At 25.6% G+C, this 20511-nt stretch overlaps 1 protein-coding gene across 1 annotated transcript; it reads left to right on the top strand.

Annotated features, from left to right (window-relative positions):
* Positions 1-122: 122 nt before the first annotated feature.
* LOC129985207 (MIP18 family protein galla-2-like) lies at positions 123-8262 on the top strand. The gene is made up of 5 exons (XM_056095146.1): positions 123-331; positions 1808-1887; positions 3527-3652; positions 5006-5051; positions 6914-8262. The coding sequence occupies exons 1-5, from the start codon at positions 211-213 to the stop codon at positions 7183-7185; spliced, it is 645 nt and encodes a 214-aa protein (XP_055951121.1). The 5' UTR covers positions 123-210; the 3' UTR covers positions 7186-8262.
* The last annotated feature ends 12249 nt before the right edge of the window (positions 8263-20511 follow it).

Genomic DNA, 20511 nt, shown 5'->3' on the forward strand with positions numbered 1-20511 from the left:
AAGATTTGAAATAAAGTTAAAAAAATTTTTCGTCGCTTGAAAGAGCATTTATTAACAAAATTGCTAAATAAATAATTGATGGTCACGTTAACTGCATTCCTCTTATGCTTTGTTTACGTTGTCTTCGCTCGTTTATGTTGTGCGTTCTGACTGAATTCGCACATGCGGTTTTGGTTCAAAGTCAGTTTGGAATTGTAGTAAAATATAATCATGGATAGAAACGAACTAGAAAATATTAATCCTGATATCTTCAGTCGATTGCCCGATAGGGAATTTACTGAAAGAGATTTTGAAGTTGAAAATTTACCAATTGATCAACGAGAAGTGTTCGATATCCTTTTAATGTTTAATTACACTGAAGTACTTTTGAAATGTCATTTATTCTTTAATGGTTATTTTGACTTTACCATATAATTAGTAGATGGGTGTTAAATGAAAAGCTATAAATATATTAATATTTATCTTATAACTACTACACCTTCTGCTTATTAAATTTCAAAATAAAAATTGTAAATAGGAATTTTAATTATTCTCTTAGTCTGATATTAAGTAATGCGTTATCTTTTGCTTTAATTTAAAAGAACTTTGATCTTTACTTAATGTCCGTATTGCTAGATATTTTAGTTACTTTTTTATGCATATCTTTGAGAAATAATGTTTTAAGTTGATATCTTAGGCATCCATCCATGATTCCTCTTCTGTTCAATCTATTACACAGTAAACATGTCTAAGAAAAATAATAGGAGAAGATTTTATAGTCTTGAATTTAGCAGTTTTAGTAGCTACATACTTATTATATATTATTTTAGTCAATTAAAAAAAAAACACTAATATCTTATTGAAATCGCCATTTTTATCACAAATTAATAATCTCATGCTTTACTACAGTTATAGGTTAGTTGTAGCAAAAAATCTCATATGTGTATAAGATTGGGGTACTTTTTAGGGAGAAAAGTCTTCTTTATACTATTGCTTGATTGACTAAAGTCATTTCATAAACAATTAAAGCAATCCATTACAAAAACATGAATAAAAAAGCTATGAAGATGAGCAATCCACCATAAAAAAATACTTAAAAATCTAGTTGCCTATTACTGAGATAAACTTATGGTATATAATTTTATAATGGCATGATTTGAACAAATGTGAATATCTGCCATTTTTATTTATTTTCTAAATTCTCCGAAATTCGTACATTAATAATAAGCCATTATCAAACACAAACAAATTTTAGTTACGAATGAACCTATTAGCAAGTGATATTAGGCAATCTATTACTGGCATGCAGTTTTTTGCCATAGATCCTGAACATTATGATGACTAATTGCTACCATATTGTCAATAAAAAATAAATATATACATTTCCTTACACATACTTATTTTTTTTAAATCTCTGTTACAGTTTGCTGTTCTGATTATTTTTCATTCAACTCTTTTTTTTTACTTATATTCAATAGAGATTTCATATTTTTGAAATAAAACTTCTATTTATTTTTATCAAAGAAGTTTATTTCATTTCTTTCTCATTTATATATTCAATAAATTTTTGATGAAGAAATGAATGGTTTTTATTATTTAAAAATAAATCAACTTTTAATAGCTGTATGTATGTTCTTTTAAAAGAAAATCTTCCATTTTCATGCATAACCCTTTTTCAGATATTAAATGAAAGGTTGTTTCATACTATCTTTTAATTAAACCTTATGAATAGTATAGTGGCATACTAATGTATTTAAGTTTATTATAAAAAAATTATTTATAAATTCTGAACATTTCAGTTGCATATTTTTTTCATTAACATTTTCAAATCATATAAGAGATATCAAAGATCCAGAACATCCTATGACTTTAGAAGAATTGAAAGTTGTGGAATTAAGCGCAATTGAGGTGAATTACTTTTTTGAAATTTTTTTACAACAAATTTTTATATTTTTGTCTATAATTTTATTATAGATATATAATTTTCAGGCAAATAATTATACATTTTTAATTGTATCATTAGAAAGAAACCAATAAAATCATTGTGCAAATTATATTAAAATTTTCCTCCAATTGCTATCATCTATGCTATTCCATGGTTGCTGTTTGCATGGTTTGCTATGTAAAAATAGCCAAGGATAACTAATTAATTTGGTAATTATTAAAGTGAAAGAATAGTGAGGTTATATTTATTCTTGTATGAAGAAAAAAGACTTGCTTGAGTATTTGATTTTACAATGTATTGATCATTTTGTATATTTTAGAATAACTCTTACTTTCATGTTATAGCTATGGAAATTCAAATAATAGTCACAAAATTTTTATTATTCATCATGAGTTTTTTTTTTTCCATTTATATTTGTTTTGTTAATAATGTTTTGTTTAATTTTTTTATTTAGATAGCATAAAATTTTGTTCTCGAGTTTAGTTTTAAATTTTTAGTGAAATGGGAATTTTGAAAGGTTTTTTAAAGTGCCGAAAATGTTAGATGTCAAAATAGTTCGTATTAAATTATGCTACAATAAAGATAATATATGATAAACATTTTAATGTAAGCTGGACATGAATGAATATTTTAGCAGAGTATAATAATTAAGCTAAGTGATTTTCTATTAAAAAGTTTTAGAAATATTATTCTCTAAAGTTCCTATTACAGCATTCATTTTTTTAAAAATTAATATTATTTGCTTTTGTATTAGAAATTTTACGAGCTATAAGCAGACCAAAATTACAAGTTAAATTATAATAATATATATGTGAGAACCAAATCCATTTATTTTTTGAATTTTATCTTTAAAAGTTTAGAAAAAAATAATTTTGAAAATATTTGTTTATAAAATTAAAAAATAGTTATTCTGCTATATATTTATTAAGACAAGTTTTTGTATATTTCATTCTTTATCTTTATTCTTTTTATATTTATTAATGTTTAAAAATATTGAATTCACATAAAAGAAAATTTATCAGGCCAGAAGCCATTGGAAAGTGTAAATAGTTTATGCAATATTATTCAAAGAATCTGAGATAAGATATAAAGATTAAAATTCCCAAATGATGATTACATTAGTTGATTTATTGTCAGCCATGAAAAGAAATTCCTTTTTAGAGCTTTAATCTTTATATTTTCCTTTTTATTATCCTGAATATCCATGTAAAATAAGTTGTGAAACTTTAAAGAGTATATCACAGTTCAAAATTTGATGTTAATATATTTTTGATTATAAATTTTATGTAAAACTATGAAAAATGATGTAATATAATTGTGTGCAACTTTATGTGTTTAGTTTTCTTTACTTTATAATAGTAATTTTCTGTCCATTATTTTTTTTAGTTTAATACTAAAATGAATTTGAAGTTTATATCAGTTCAAGCATAAGAATTTGTGTAACAGTAAATTTTCAATCAATCTTTGGGAAACAGTAATAATTTTGAATCAAATAAAATATTTATTTTTCCTATGAACAGATGATTATTATTATTTTCAAATAATTTTTGATTCAACTTTTTAAAAAAAATTAATAGAATTTCAATATATACTATTTTTTAGGTTAATGATGAAGCAAATTTTTGCCATGTTCAGTTTACTCCTACTATTCCTAATTGCAGCATGGCTACTTTGATTGGGTTGGCAATCAAAGTGCAACTTTTAAGACTTTTACCAGCACGTTTTAAGGTAAGCTTTTTAAAATTATTTAAATGTTCTTTGAAATTCATTAGGTTATCATTTTTTTTTTAATGTATAGTCATTTTTCTCCTAGCGTAAATTTTTATTCTTTATTTATGGGCTTGTGGGATATTTTTCAAAGTTTATTTTGAGAATATATTTTTAAGTAGATTGGATTATTATTAATGAAAGTGTTGATTGTTTTTATATGTGTTAATATTATTAGGCTGTGTGCAAAAGAATGAAGGCTATACTTGTAAAATATACTTGTTCCTAATATAATCACTGACAGCTCCATGAAATTAAGTAACTTTTGATTTAAGTATGTTAAAGGTTTTTTCTCTACAGAATATTCGTTTTAAAATGTAGGTTAATTAAGAAATGAATTCTGTTTAAATACATCAATTCATCAATTACTTTGAATTTTTATTATATTCAGTGAAAATTTAAATTTCTCAGTTCTGTTAACTAAAGTTAACAAAATTAATTATCTTCAAATATTTATGTTAATTTGACTTAACTAGAGTAATTGAAGATAATGAAAGCTTATAGAAAAAAATTATTTGAAAATTGATATTTTGTTCCACATTGTAATTAAAATTATTAAAAATGTAACAATAAAGTCTCATATGATAAGTTTTTAATGCCTCAGAACTTTTTAAAAAAAGTTTTAACAGTAATTGAAAATATTTTTTATTCTCTGAAATTTCATAGAGTTTGTCTGATACTAGTTGGTTTATAAATTTTGTTAATTCAAGTTGTTTCTATAGGTATTGGTTAAAATTTTTCTTCAATAACAGGAAAAAATATTAGTAGTTCGTATATGCTAACTTAAAGTCTTGATAAAGTGTTTTTAAATTTGCCTTATTACCATGTAGTTGTTGTAAAAGATGCTTTTCCTTTCTATATACTTTCTAGAACCATGTAATTTAGAGGAAGAATATGAAATTAATAGTTACGACTTCAGTGCTGTTTTCAATTCATAATTATAAAGAATAGCAAAATTCTGACAGTATAATTTAATATCATCCAAATTTCAGAGAATGTTCATTCCTTTCATTCAAAATATCTTCATTCTTTTCAGAATTAATTAAAATTATATTAATATTGAAAAGAATAAAACTAAATACATGTTCAGGTATTTTAAATATACCAAGTATGATGTTTTTTGTTTTTTTAAAGCATAACGTAGAAATATAATTTCTTTTCATTATATATTTATTTAATTTTGTTTGCTTTCATTGTGAAGATTACATTTTACTAAGCAAGATTTATAACCTGTATAGCATTTATATTTTTTTAATGTTTTTCAGAACTGATAATTTTTATTTTTTTAAACAATATTTTCTTTTCTTCCAATAGATAGATGTAACTATTACTCCAGGAACTCATAATACAGCTGATGCAAGTAAGTATATATCTATATTATTATCTCCATCTATTGATGATTCTAGTTGATTTTAAAGTGATTGATTAAAAATAAAACTGAATGAAGAAAATTATCTGCTACTAAAAGTGATAGCTTTCAATGTGAATGAATGGAAAAAGAAATTAAGATTATGTACCAAAAAAGATTTTTTATGTTTTAAAAGGCAACTTAAATACATTGAAAATTTACATGAATGATGAAATGAGATTTATATTATGAATCTATTAGGAGATGAATTCTTTTGTGTTTATTTGTATTATATATATTGTATAATATGTTGCACAATTACATTTCTAATTATTGCAGAAAATATTCACTGACATATTTTGTTGAATATTTATAATTAATCAATGAATTGTATATATTAGACTTTAATCCTTGACAATTTTTCTTAATTTATTTCTTAACATATTTTATGGCTTTACTGAGATAATAATGAATGATGATGATACTGATGAAAATAATTCATTAAATTTAATTTAAGAATGTTTAAATTATAAAATAATTTTTATGCCCAATCGAATAAATTTCTGAAATTATTTACATAAATATTAGCATATGAGAAATAATAGTCAACATTGCAAATTCATTAAAATATCTGGAAGATGGGCAAAAATGAATATCATTTCTTTCTCCACTCTTTGGAAATTCATAAAACTATTATTTGAAAGAATTATTATTTGAAGAAGTTCTACTAAAGTGATTTATTGTGCAGAAATATTTTTTGGATAAAGATAGATAATTGAAGCCATAATTTTGAAGTTTAGAAAACTCATATTATTCAGAGATTGAACAATCATAAAATTTATTTCATTATTTAAGTATATATTGAAAATTGTTACTTCTTGGAAATTTTTAAATTGAACTTGAAAACCAATTCTTTCCTAGTAAATTTATTATTATTCCCCTTAAAACTCTTTATCCAAATAAAATAAACAGTTTTTCAGTAATTTTTATGTATTAAATGCTATTTAAGGCTTCCCTGTATTAATAAAAATGTGAAGTTTATTTTGGGGGAAAAAGATAGAGTGGGGAATTAAAAAAACAAGGTACTTTGAAATATATTTTAGCAGTAAATGCAATATTTTGCTAAAACATGTTGATGCAGTGTTCTTCGTCTTAAATGCAAAATTATGAATACTCAGTTATATGATATTTTAATTTTGGTGTTTCATTATGCTAATAGAAATTACTTTTGTATGTATTAATTTATTTCCGACACTTTTTATTTGAATGGTGTTGACTGCAAAGTATCCAATTAAAAAAGTATGGCCATAAGTTGTTTAAATCTATACCTTCTACAGTAAGGTGAGTAGAAGAGGGGGAAATGAAGCTATTTCTTTTATAGTGATTGCTTCTTTTTTTCGTGATAGGTGCAATAGCTATAGCAATTGTATCTCTTTATATGGGTTTATACATGAGCTATACCATAATGTGAGGATTTTTTTATTCAGTTTACCTCAGAGATTAAAGTTGGATGGAGGGAGTTCCTTGTAATAATCTGCACCGTTATTGCTAGAGTTAATGTAATTAGTAAAATATTATTTATGATGTAGAAAAGTTTATGGTATGATTCTTTAGTTTTCTAAATAATTATTTGCAATTTGATTTTCATTTAGATATCTTTCATTTTCTTATTTTATTATGTGCTGTTTTTTTAAAAATAAAAATGGGGGCATGATTTTTTTTTCTTATCCAGAAAAAGATCTATGATCACAAAAATTCAAGATGGCATAGAAAAAATTGTTATGCTTCTTTAGTGTTTTAAAATATAACTTCAAGATGAAAGATTAATAAATGACTTCAAAAGCCTTTTGAATTAATCTCATATTCTTTTACAGTAAATAAACAGTTGGCTGACAAAGAAAGGGTAACTGCTGCTCTGGAAAATACGTATTTGCATACAGTCATCAATGAATGTTTACTCTTCCCTGAACCACAGTTTGTTCCAAGATTTATAGGGAGAGCCTTAGAGGAAACCAAAAAGGCAGATCATCAGAAGGTTAGGTATATCCAGTATAGTAGACAGCATATTGAAAGCTACCGTCGTTGGCGTGATATCATTTATGGTAGTGAAAAGAAATGGAAGAGTAGCTTAGTATTTAATGTGTAAAATATTCTATTCTATAATAAATGTAAATAATGTTGAATACAAATTGTTTTATTTTACTTTGTAGAATGCATTTCTTCTGTTTTCTCCATTTCATTAGTACTTATAATTATTTTTTGTGTAAACAAATGTTTTAAAATAATTTAGACCTTTGATTTTGAAATATACACAAAAATCATTTAATTTTATTAAATTGCATCTTCATTTTACTTTACATTTTAAGATTTGACAAAATATCAATTTTAGCATTGAAATTAATTTTGTATTATAGTTTATTTCATACAAAAATGTATATTTTAGTTGGCAGATTAAACAGGTTTCTTTTTTTTTTTTTAAATCCATATTATCTACATCATTATTATAAATAAATAACAAAATTAAGAGTTTTTTTTAACTTAATTGTTTTGATTAAATCTGAAATCTTTTCCTCACAGGAAATAGTTTTATTTCAATTTTATTTAATTACAGTTTTGATGTGTTCTTATTGTCCAAACTGGCATAATCTCTTCTAAGGACTTGTGATATGGTAAAACAATTTTTAACAGTAATACGGTTTTGAATTTGAGGCTTAGGTTACTGTGATTAGCTTCTGCATTTCTGATTCAAAATTATGTTTTAAAATTTAATTGAATTACTTAAAAGAAAATTTCCATTTATGGATAAAATGTTGTATTTGGGTACTTTTTGAAAGTTTAAAATCGAATTAATAAAATTATTAAAGTAATAACAGTCATCCTTTATTCTTTTTTGTTTGGACATTCAGATAATTGTCTAAAGATGTATAGTAGTGCAAACAACAGGTTTTTTCCCATCACTTTATTTATATTTTTTACCCCTTTTAAATTTATTTATTTAAAAAGGTCATCTAATTTTTTAAAAATCTAATTAATTAACATACTACATTTTAAAACTGGTACATTGTAATTTGCATTACTTTGATATAAATATCATCCACCATTAAAATACTATAAAAATAAATCTTAGTTAATAATTTCATTTTTGGTATAATGCAAAATTTTAGTTATTTTTGTATTCTGTACAATTTATGTATTTATTCATTTTTTCTGCTAAATTAATTGAATTTTAATTATTATCTATATAATAAAGTAAAACTGTTTATTTTAATAACTAAGAGTTTTTAAATACTCTATGTATATTCTATCAAAAAATGTTTCCAAAGGGTTTTTGAGAATTTTGAATGTTATAATCATTATTTACAGCTCTAAATTCATTGTAATATATTCATCTGTGTTGTATTTGGTGTTGTAGATTTGAATTTCAAATTTGTAAGATAACTCTTTAATTCAATAAGTTTATGTTTTCATCTTCATTTGTTAACAATAAATTTAATTTTAAATTAATTACAAAATTTTATTTTCTTTTTTTATTTAGCTTTCATGTATTATATTGCAAATGCAAGAAGTCCACTTTAATCCAATAACTAATTTCAAAATTGTCAAAGATAAATATATACTTACAGTATAAACATGAATTTAATATTTTATTATGGTTTTAGACGATTTTGTCCCATTTCAATGCTTTTCTCAAAGATTTGCCAATCAAAGCTCAGCATTTCTTTGGGGCGGTCATTGATTGGTATTAAATAATGAAATTCAAAATTTGTGACATAAAAACGATGAAGGAAACTTTTTTTTATTTACTTAAAATGCTAGTATGTTATTAATATTTTGCTATATATGATTACTAGGGCTGGGATTTATTGTATAATTGGGAGGTTCCAGTACATTTGTTGATTCGAGCATCATAAGAATGTAATGCTTCACATCAAATAAAACATTTGTACAATTCAAAATATGCAACTATGACAATTTAGAAATTTACTATTAAACCATTTTTACAGTTAACTTGTATATAATAGTAGTATTAAAAATATTGTTTTTCAAGCTTAGAAATAATTTACATACTCAAGTAAGTAAACAAATGCTTAATTGAAAGAAAGATATTTTAATGCAAATTATAATAATTAAATAATACAATATATATACTAATATACATTAAGTTTATAAAGACTAAATTGTCTCCGATTTTAAGTACAATTTCTCATCTACAAAATTTCCATGACTGTAATACTTTGCTAGTGAAATTTAATTTTTTTTTCTCGTCTTAAAAAGAGCCTTACAAGACTTCCTCAATTTTGGCTTATGTAAAATTGCATTAATTTTCATATATTACTTGTTATTTCATAAAATCATTTTGTAAAATTAGTTTTTGTTTTAATGTATTCAGTATAATGATTAGGAGATTTTACTTCTGATTTTAATATTTATATTGTGCATCGATTTTGATTGTCATTAAAATTTGTACTGATTTTGTGAATTTGCTATTCTATTCCGATTAATAGTTAAATGTAGCATCGATGTTTTAAAGCTAGTACCTGTTCAATATTTGTGGTATATAAACTTTTATTTATTTGATTGTAATTTTTTTTTAATTTAATAAATGTTTTATACATATTTCAGCACTTTAATGCCTTATTCTTTCATTGGAAGCATGCACATAAATTAATGAAAGTGATATAGGTTTATTTCATTCTGGGAACCTCCAAAGTTTGATCCATGCATTAGAAATACATATTGTATTTGTTGATTTTAAATTTTGTTTTTAGAAAACAGCTATGCAAATTTTATTTATCTATTAATTTCCTAATAAAAAAGAAATCTAGCAGTAAGTGATTTGTTTTAGTATGGCAGTATTAAAATTAAAACAGGTAGTCATGGTTCATATGATATTGCGAATGCTTAACTTTCAATCCTCCACTCTGCAGTGATGCATATTTGTACCACTCTTAATTTTTATCTTTTTTTTTTTCAATTGACTGAATAGTTTAATACTTTTATAAATTTATTACATTTTTAACTTTATTTTTTTATAATTAAAATGCTTAACTTGTAATTAATTTTTCATTTATTTTTAACTACATTTCATCTTTTCATTACTCTTATAAAGATTTGATGTTTTTGACCATATTCTTCACTACTAATTTCCTTAGTTGTTTTGAACAATAAAATAGTGCAGGAAGTAAAAAAAAAAAAAAAAAAAAAAAGTACAGTAGGAGGTATTGTTGGCTTATCAATTTACAAAAAACTAAAACAGAAATAAACATTATTCTTATTTATTGATATTATAAAAAAAATTCTGGGCGTCCCGGGTTCGAATCTATTTTCGGGCATGGCTGTTCTTCATCCGTATTCTATCTGTGAGGTGCGTGAATGTGCTCCCTGTAAAAAAGGGTTGTGCGAGTGAATGTGAGAGTTTCATCTTCATATGAGCTAGAAGTCAGACTTGTGCCCTCGGGTTCTCAGGGGTCTTTACCCGCAGAAGCTACTGCACCCCCTTTCCGTGGTAACGCGGACACGACATCATCATCATCAAAACAAAAATTAGCTAAAAATGAAATCAAACCTTCTTGTTTTATTTCCAAAGAACCAATTTAAAGCTTTATATTGGTGCGTCATCAAAAAATGTTTTCTCCATGGCAAATTTTCACTTAACAAGCACGACTAATCTCAATTTTCAAAACTGCTTAAGAGAAAGGACTAAAATTTTCGCAACCAATAACGAATATTGCGTATCAGTAATTTTTACTCGCATCAGACATGAACATAACAGTTTTGAGTTCATGAAGAAAAGTTAAAGCTGTTTATTATTATCCATATTTGAGTTCTTCTCCTTCCTACTGTAAAATAAGGGGAAATTAAATAAATAATATTGTATTTATCAACAAAAATGGATATCGGCAGTTTTAAATGTTGATTTAGAGATCTGTTGCAAGATATTGACTACGCCATGTAATTATCGTTGTGTACATGTCATTTATCCCTTCTCAAGAGATCTATAGACTGTTTACATAAATTTTTACGAGATTGCGGTTATTTTAAAATGCCACCAGATTTTAATATGAAAAAGGTCGCCTTAAATATTAGCCATTTAGCTCAAAAGGTTTTCACATACATTCAACAACATACACAATTCCAAGAATGATTTTTTCGGTCTCAGAGGGAAATAGAACATGGAGATTTGCCAGAATCTTGAGCTCGATTTTTTAAAATTATAATATTTATTACTTTCTTTTATACAAAGATAAACGGAATATAAAATTAATTCATAATGTATCGAACTGAAACGAGTTTTAATTAAGACTAGTCGTCTTTGGTGACCAACTGATTCTCTGGGATTAATGCTTGCTAAATTTTATATTATTTGGTCTCTTAATACATAGCTTCTCCAGTGAAATATTTTTATGCTTCAGATTTTAATAATTCTAATTCATACTACTATAGAAGATTTACATTATTCTGCCCATTCTCTTTCTATAGGCTCCTTCAATTTAAAATTTAAATTGAAATAGAAGTGATAAAACTTCAATTAAAACAAAAACTTGTTTGTTGAAACGAAGCATGTTTTTAAAATGTGAGTACAGAAAACGGAATCTCTCAGCATTGAAATCTTATCTGCTCTACAGAATAATTTATGCAATATCTCAAATTATTCAATAAAAAATTTTCAGGTTCACCATGAAATTTAACTTTTAATTTTACTTTTCAAAATTATTAAATGACTGAATAATATTTTATTTTGTTTCAGTCAATAAATGTACTTCTGAAAGAAATTACGAAGTTTAAATTTTACTCAACACTTTGGTCCTAAAGAATCATATTCATTGCAGGATTTTTTACATTTCAGTTTTTAAATTTAAAAAAAATATATTTGCCTTATATTTTGTCAAATTTGACCAAGTTTGAATATCACTACTTTGGCACAATCTTTCGCTTACGCGCTTTAATTTAAACAACTCAACGATTTCTTGGGGGGGGGGGGGACAACGCAAATGATAATTTAAGGATTTTTTTTCTTTTTTTTTTTCCCAACTGTGAGCACAAGCAAATTTGCCTAGTCCCATATCAGTTTTATGGATTAAAAGAATCTGATGTTCCAGTATTTGGGTAATAAGAAAAGTTTTGTTTATATTATTTCGTCGATACTAAATACTGATGCAACACAATCAACAATTTCATAATTTTTGGCCAATCAGCCATTGGGAATCTTCTAGTGCTGATCGGTGTTATCTTATTTGAGATTTAAAATCGCTTTTTTTTTATAAAGATAGAAATATTTAAATTTTTATTACTCGCTCAACTCTTTTATACTAACTCAGTAGGTATACAATATAGAGTATACCTTCTCTTTCATTTAAAATGTTAGTTTTTGAAGAATATTTTACTAAATGCGAGTCATAGGGCCGAAGGTGCGTATAAAAATATAAAAATCATGACTCATCCACTTTTCTCGAGTCAAACCGGCATAAAATAGTATTCTTTACACTACTTAATCCATTTTCCTATTTAGATGTATATGCTTAATACTAAATGTTCACATATTAGATATTGGGGTTCGATTAGAGTCGGCATCCTGTGTACATAGTATAATCATGTTTACCAGAATTATTGAATAAATAATATGGGCATTTTAATTGTTCACAAACCTTTTCCTTGCAAATATGTTAGTTTCATTTCTTACAAACATGCGCATGCTGAAAATTACACTTTAAGTTAACTATTACCGCAAATCAAACTTAATCTTTTAATCTGCACTTTTGGCAACAAGTTCATAAAAAGTTTTTCATTAACTCGTAAAGAGTTTAAAAAATAATACAATTTAATTTAAACAAATCGTTGAAAAATATTTTTTAAAAATTGATTAGAAATAGATACTTAAATAGAATTAAAAATTGGTGTCATTGAAAAGAATTATTTTAGAAATTTTGCGGCTAAGAGGTGTAAAAGTTATTGTGCCGTAATATGTTCGAAAGTTATAGCGGGAAAAATCTAAAATTTTGCTTAATTTTTAATTAAATATAAAAAAAATCTCTCCAAATGAAACATTTTCACCTTATAAAGTATATGCGTTCCAATAATGTTCGGTAACTATAGGTCTAACTGTCTGGCCTATGAAAAGCACACGCACACACACATATACATGCATATTTATCTTTACTTATTATAAAGGTAATGACACGGAAGCAATTCCATGCAATTACTAAGCAAATTTAAATTAAATGCATCAATCGAAGACTGTTTTATTAGCATTTCATAGCTCCAAAGCTTTAAACATCTAGCAGGAATTCGATGTGAAATCTTTCTCTCTTCTCAACCACTTTACTGCAGGAAACTTTGTCATGCATGGCGTCAGACATTAAAATTCCAGCAATCTATAGCATACGTTTGTAAACATTATGAATATTACAATTTCATAGAAATTAAAAATTTATAATTTGAGATATGAAAATTTATTTGCAAATTTAATATACAGATAATATTACACTGTTTGCAAGAATTATAGCATTATAGATAAGATATTTTTAAATATTTTTTAGGAACACTAAAGAAATTTTTAGAACACTATATCCATATTTGTTTTTCTACTTTGTCCTTAAAAATGAATTATAAATTACAATGTTTTGAAATCCATATCTTCTAAATGTCGCCTCAGGTAGTGCTACTAATATATAATTAAAATGTAATTAAATTAATCAGTCAAGTTAAGGCAATATTAAATTAGTGCATTAACAGCAAGGAAACACAAGTATATTATCTTTAGATATCTAAAACATTAAAAAGTGAGTGAAAAATATCAATTAAAGAATTCGAAATAGATTAAATTTTATAAAAAAGTTTAATACACTCAAAAGTCGATTAAAAAAATATTTGTTCATCTTTTTCATTATAAATATGAAATCTTGGAATGCTTTTTATAAAATTAAATACAAAGCGGCATAACAGCTAAGGAATAAAAATTGCTATTAAACCAATTAATTAATTATGACAGAATTGAAATAATACATGGTCATCGAGAACATAAGTTAGCAAAATTCAAATAGTCTTAATCATTTTTAATAGGGAAAAAAACTTGATTACAAAATGTTATCTTTATATATATGAAACGACTTAAAAATATAATATATACAAATAAAATAATAATAAAATTTAATTCTTACTATTTTTTAATGCAAATAATAAACGAAAAGTTTTCAAAACAAAACATTCACATAGAATATAAAAATTCAAATAAAGAAATTGGTTCTGCAAATTAAAATAGTATTGCAAATTCTAAAAAAACATTCAAGCATTTTTATGTTTTCCTGGAAATGTTTTTTTAAAGAAAAAAAAATTAGCATTTCAGTAGGAAAAGATCTGTATGCAAATTTTACATTTTGGGAAGAGCCAATCATTAAGATTTAATAGCAAAAATGAACAATTAAATACTATATCCATCTGTACCATTGCCATTTTTTGCATGTAAGATTTTTTTAAAAATTAAGAATATTCTATTCATTAAAAACTATCCATAAACAATTTTTATTACTATTTCTGTGACACGTCACGATTTTTTTAAAAGCATATTGATTCATCATGTTGATCAGGTATGATAATCAATATTTTTAATTTAAGCGGATATCCGATTGGCTGGCCGGCCGAGTCAATCGGATATTTCTGCGTGAAAACCATTTATAGAGTAAAAATTAAGGAATAAGTAATAGTAATAATTCTTTTATTTAATGGAGCATAATTTTCCTATTAATCCAAGAATATTAAAATATTAAATATAGTTTAAACATTTTTTTATTTAAGATTTTAAAATAAAATCAATTATAGAAATAAAATTATATATGCAAGAATTTTCAATTGCAATTACTAATGCAAAAAAATGGCAATATATTTTAAATTATTTTCACAGACGATAAAAAATGATGGTGGGAATTTTTAAAATTCGAATCAAGAAAATATCTTTTAACTGATGTATACAGAAGTTATACTTTAACTTTATTGCTGTAAGACATTTATTTTAGCTTCCAACAAAATAGTCGATATTTTAGTCAAAACAAAATCGACTATTTTGACAAAATAGTCGAAAGAACTTCACCCAAAGAACAATGTTAAAAATCATTTTCATTTTTATTAAAATTTTAATTATTTAGTAATCTTTATTTCAGATTTTTAAAATTTTGACTGAGCTTCGCTTTTTCAGATATTTACTCGTAATTATAGCATTAATATGTGCAAATAAAAAATATAATAAAGTTAAATATAACATAGAATTAGCGTAAGCTTGAATACAAATGTAATAACAGAAACAATAAAAAGTATTATTTATAATATGCTCAAAAATATTTTTAAAAGTTTTTAATCAGAAAAAGAGCATGCAAAGACATGTTCTAATAAATTCCTTATTTTAAATACTAAATTTAATTAAAGATTTACATCGTTATGAAACAAAATAAAAAAATGCATATATTGCCAAATAGATGGTTTTTCTGGAAGTATTTTGGAAAGTTCAGAATTTTGTATTGATAGTTCGAACCAAAATGCAATCGGAACAAATTTTAATTTCTTTTATTGTTATGAAGTCGCTATAAACTTATTACGCAAATTACGATTCATTGTAAGTTTTGCGTTTAATAAGACCCTCCATTTTTATTAGAAAATGTTCTAAATATTACATTTTCAATTCAAAATTAATATTAAAAGCATTATTTATATATTTTTAAATTCAAGTTCGTTACGACAAACTAGTAAAATTTAAAGCCCGATATTAGTTTAACACTCCATCAATCATAATCATTTAAATAACTGCATTGTTTACAGGGATGCAACATCTGATATTTTCCACCAATTTTAATAATTTTTCCGCCATAATTACTGCAAAGCACCGTTTATATGCTATTTATATGCCATTTCATCAGAGTTTCGATTCATTCATATCTTCATACTTATTTTGTTTGTCAGAACAGGAATGGAAAAGCATTCACTGAACTTAATTCAATTTATAATGTGTACTTAAACTCAGACAATTAGTAAGTCAAACGACTAATCCAGATTTAAATTAAAATCGTACATGCATACACATAAGTCGTAAAATAAGTGTATAATTAATACTCAGTATAATGTCTTGTACAAATGAAAAATATTTTTTAGAAACGTGAAATATGGTTTTCAATTCTATGTAGTAAATACTAGTACTAAATTAAGAAATTTTGAACTATTATTTGTAAATGAACTTGAATTAGCATTCGTAATAAAAAGTCACTTATTGAACTTCCGATTATATATCGTTTCACGCCAGTCTCTTAAAAGGCGTATAAATAGTATTTTGTTGTATAAAAAGTAATTTTGATTTGAATTTAAATAAGTATTCTGCAAGAAAAATTCAAATTGAAAGAATTAAATAGAAAATGACCGATCTACCTTACAGATATTGTTTTGGAAATCGTCCGGTTGTAATGACAAATGGCTTTTTACCGTACAAAAAACTCTGAGCACAGACAAAAATACAGCCAAACTGTACACAAAATAAGATGCACTAGCAATACAAATTAGAAACCAATACACCAACTGAGGCGGTAAATATAAATACTTTAGTACAACATTCAATGCAAATAAATCAATACGAAAGTAAAAATTTCATAACCTTTACGCTTTCTGCATATTTAATAAACCCCTACCAAGTCAAAGGCCAAACGGGGGTACTAGATAACGTGGCTACAAAGTAACTCCACCTAAAAAAAAAAAACACAAGACACACTTGTCGATACTGAAAATCGGAAAACGACATAAATTCTAAAATTTTCTAGGAGAATGTGCTAAATATCCCAAGTAGAGCAACAACCACCTAACCACATCAACAAGAAAGCCACCCCCTTTTCTGTAGATTTAAACATAACAAAAACAATGCTCTAATAATACAGCAATAATAGTTCTGCATACAGAACTTCATTTAGAATAAATAGTTCTTCTAAACTTCCGTTTAATAAGGACTTTCTAAACTCTTAAATATAGCAAATTCACATCTATTTTAAAATAACAAATTAGCAGATAAAAGAAATATCGTCTTACTTAAAAAAAAAAGTAAAATAACTTACCTTGTTGATATTCTAAACATTCTAATGGCAATGTTCCAACTTGGTGCCAAAAAAAACAAAAACACGACAACTGACTTTATTATCAACCTCCATAGAAGAACTAACAAAGAGTGAATATAATTCAGCTGAATAATATCGAAGACATTTGTACTTCTCTCGCTACTGCATAAAGTCTCCCACAATAAACTAGAAAGATATATATTAATTAAGGGTATTAATTAATATTAATATTGATTAATGGTATTGTCCTGTCAGGGTAAAGACAACTTCCTTCATTCGTTATTCTCTTCTTCCAGAAATTTCTGAAAGGTTGCTGCACAGAAATCATAATGATTAAAAGGTCATAAAAAAAGATAAGATATTTGGATTCAAAGACTAAATAAGCATTGTTTATAAGCTGAAAGATATTAGTTTAGTTTAATTATAATACAGTTCCCATATTAAAACAACATGAAGACTTTATTTTCATACGATGTATGCAAAGAAAAAAAAATAATGTAAACATCAAAGAATTGGAATTCGAAATTTTGATGAATCTGCACGTTTCAGACATCTCTGAATCGGTAAAACACATGTTTGGTATCAAATTTTCAATCTCTTTATCTGTGATGAATACGATAGGTAAATAAACCAGTGGGAGCTCGAATATATATATATATATATATATATATATATTTCTCTCTTAAAAATCCGAGGAAGTAGTTTGTTTTAAGACACAAAAATGCAGCTACGAAGAAAGAACAAAAACCCTTTCGGTAAAAAAGGATATCATTCATTCTTTTTTGCTTGAAGTTTATGACAGTAGTAAAAATCTGAGACCTTATTGCGAAATAGAGAAAACTGTGTTTGATGGAGGGAAAGTATTGTTACGAATCCTTGATGCGGCTTCCCAGCATAGTGGGTTCCATAGGAGATCCCAGAGCTTGGCAATAAACTTGGCGACGAATTTGGCGACTTTGGCGCCAAAATAGATTATATACGAAACATCGAGAATTTTCCCGAACCGTCCAGTAGGAACGGAGATACGCCTCGAGCGTTCCTGATTAGTTGAGAGACTTTTAGCCCCGCCTCCTGAGACCTATAAAAGGAAGCACCCGCAGCTGCCGGGCAGTGGTGAGTCGAGTGGTGAACCAGCGGTGAATTGAGGAGGAGTCGGAAGCGACAGAGCAGAGCAGAGTAGTTGTGAACCGACGGTGAATTGAGTCGTGGACCAGTGGAGTCGAAGAGTAGTCACCCTCAATAGCAGATGTTAGTTTGATTTTAGAATTCTTCCATTATTTCTGACTTACTGGTATAGTTAGCGCTTCTTTATGTTCTGAAGCCTTTTGAATTGAGTCGGCTTCAAAACATAAAAAAAAAATAATACTTTCAGTTGCAATTTGTGATAATATTGTTGCGTTATCATAAATAGATCAGAATGGCACTGAAAACTTCTAATTAGTGGATATACATATGATAAATTCAACCACTCATTTCTTAAAATTAATTATTTTCTTATCACTTGAATTCAAACTTCATTTTAACTTCAGCTTCCGAAATACGCGGGTTTTTGAATTTCTCAGGTTTTTCTTCGATTTCTGTAAATTTAACTGCCCAATGCAAACTGCAATATCATATGAAAACTTGTGCCTAAAATAAATATTTGCTCAGCTAGATGTAAGAGAAAATTCCCTTTAGAAATAATATAAACTTTAAAAATGAAGATCCTATTAGAATATATACCAAGGACTTAAAGCAAGCGCTTAAATGTACACATCAAGCAGAAACTTTTAGAACTTTCCGAACGAATGATTTTACAAACGTTGGCAATAAATCTTTAATAACTTAAAGAAAATCAATCAATATTTTAAAAAAGGAAGAGATATGGATTATAGAGTTGTAAAAGTCATCGCGATGACGTTATAAATCCATGCAGAAAAAATATTTTATTTTATGTATATAAATATGCGTTTTCATCTTATTTAATCAGTTGTTTGTAACACCAAAACCCAAAATATTACAAATCATTGACCTGAAAGAAAGAAACTAAAAAAAAAAAAAAAAAAAAATATTTTATTTCAAGAAATTTCTTTACAGTCTTAAATCATCGAATGAAATCTAGTAGATATTTAGAAATCTCAATAATGAAAGTTATTAACCGTGTTCTTACCAATCACTACGATGATATTATGAATTTGTTATCCCCTATAATTAAACATAGCTGCAAATTACTTTTACATTTTTAAGTTCGAACTTTTGTTGCATATAAATCATCTTTTCTTTTACCTATGTAATTAAATTGTTGTATCATAGCAATTAATGTTATATGCGATAATGGCAAATGTATTTCACCAGTTGCTCCTAGCCTTTATTTCCTCCATCTTTTTTGAATAGTTTTTTTTCTTCTTTTTTTTAAATTTTTGAATATCTTCTTGTGTCTTTTTGTGTCTTTCAGAAATAAATTCAGGAAAAGTCAGGAATAAATTTAAAAAAAAGGCTCCTTTTTAAAAATATTTTTCATTTTTCTTAAATTTGAAAAATAAAATGAATTCCACATATGTATGCATTACATAAAAAGTAATAACTGGTAAAAATTTCAAACCAATACTTTAAAAAGAAATCGTGGAGAAAGGGCCTTTAAGTACTTTTTTTATCCGTTTGAATTCGTAGAATGATAAAGAAAAAAATCCCATTCGCCACTTTTTTTCTTTTTTTTTTTAATTTCATTATTTTTTTCATCGATTATTGTAGTCATATTTGAAATCCTCGAATTAGAATAGAACTTAGAATAGGACTGATATAGATTAGGTCCATTTAGAATAGTACTAATAACAATGATAAAAATGCACATAATATATTTATATATAGCAACTAAATTACGTATATAAATATAGCAACTAAAACAATGAACAATAAATTTATTAAAATTATAAAAAAGATAAATGAAAATAAAATTTCGATAATTTAAAAGTTATTCTTTGAATTTTAAATTACTGTAAAAATTGTTTCGTGCAGTTACACGTACTCCAAATTTATTGAAAAAAAAAAAAAGATTTTGGTGAATTATAAATAAATTCAAATCTAATTCTAATTTTGAAAAACTCTTTCTTTGTGAGAATCTATTACCCAAGAAATAGCAACATGTCACATATAATTGCTCTAGGTGTAAAATTCTGCTCTATAGAGTATTATGAACCATTTCTACAGCAATACTGTCACTTGTCACATTACGCAATGCACAGCATTATCATGTTATATCAATAGACATTATCATGTTAATTATTCAAAATTTGATATTCTTAATGCAGCTAATTAAATTGTACATTAGATTGTACATACTCATATATGATATTATTCCTGTTTAATTTACTTACATAATTATGTTTGCAATCAAAGTTATCCACTTTATTTTA

Source organism: Argiope bruennichi, chromosome 9 (genome assembly GCF_947563725.1).
Source record: "Argiope bruennichi chromosome 9, qqArgBrue1.1, whole genome shotgun sequence".
NCBI classification, from domain to species: Eukaryota; Metazoa; Arthropoda; class Arachnida; order Araneae; family Araneidae; genus Argiope; species Argiope bruennichi.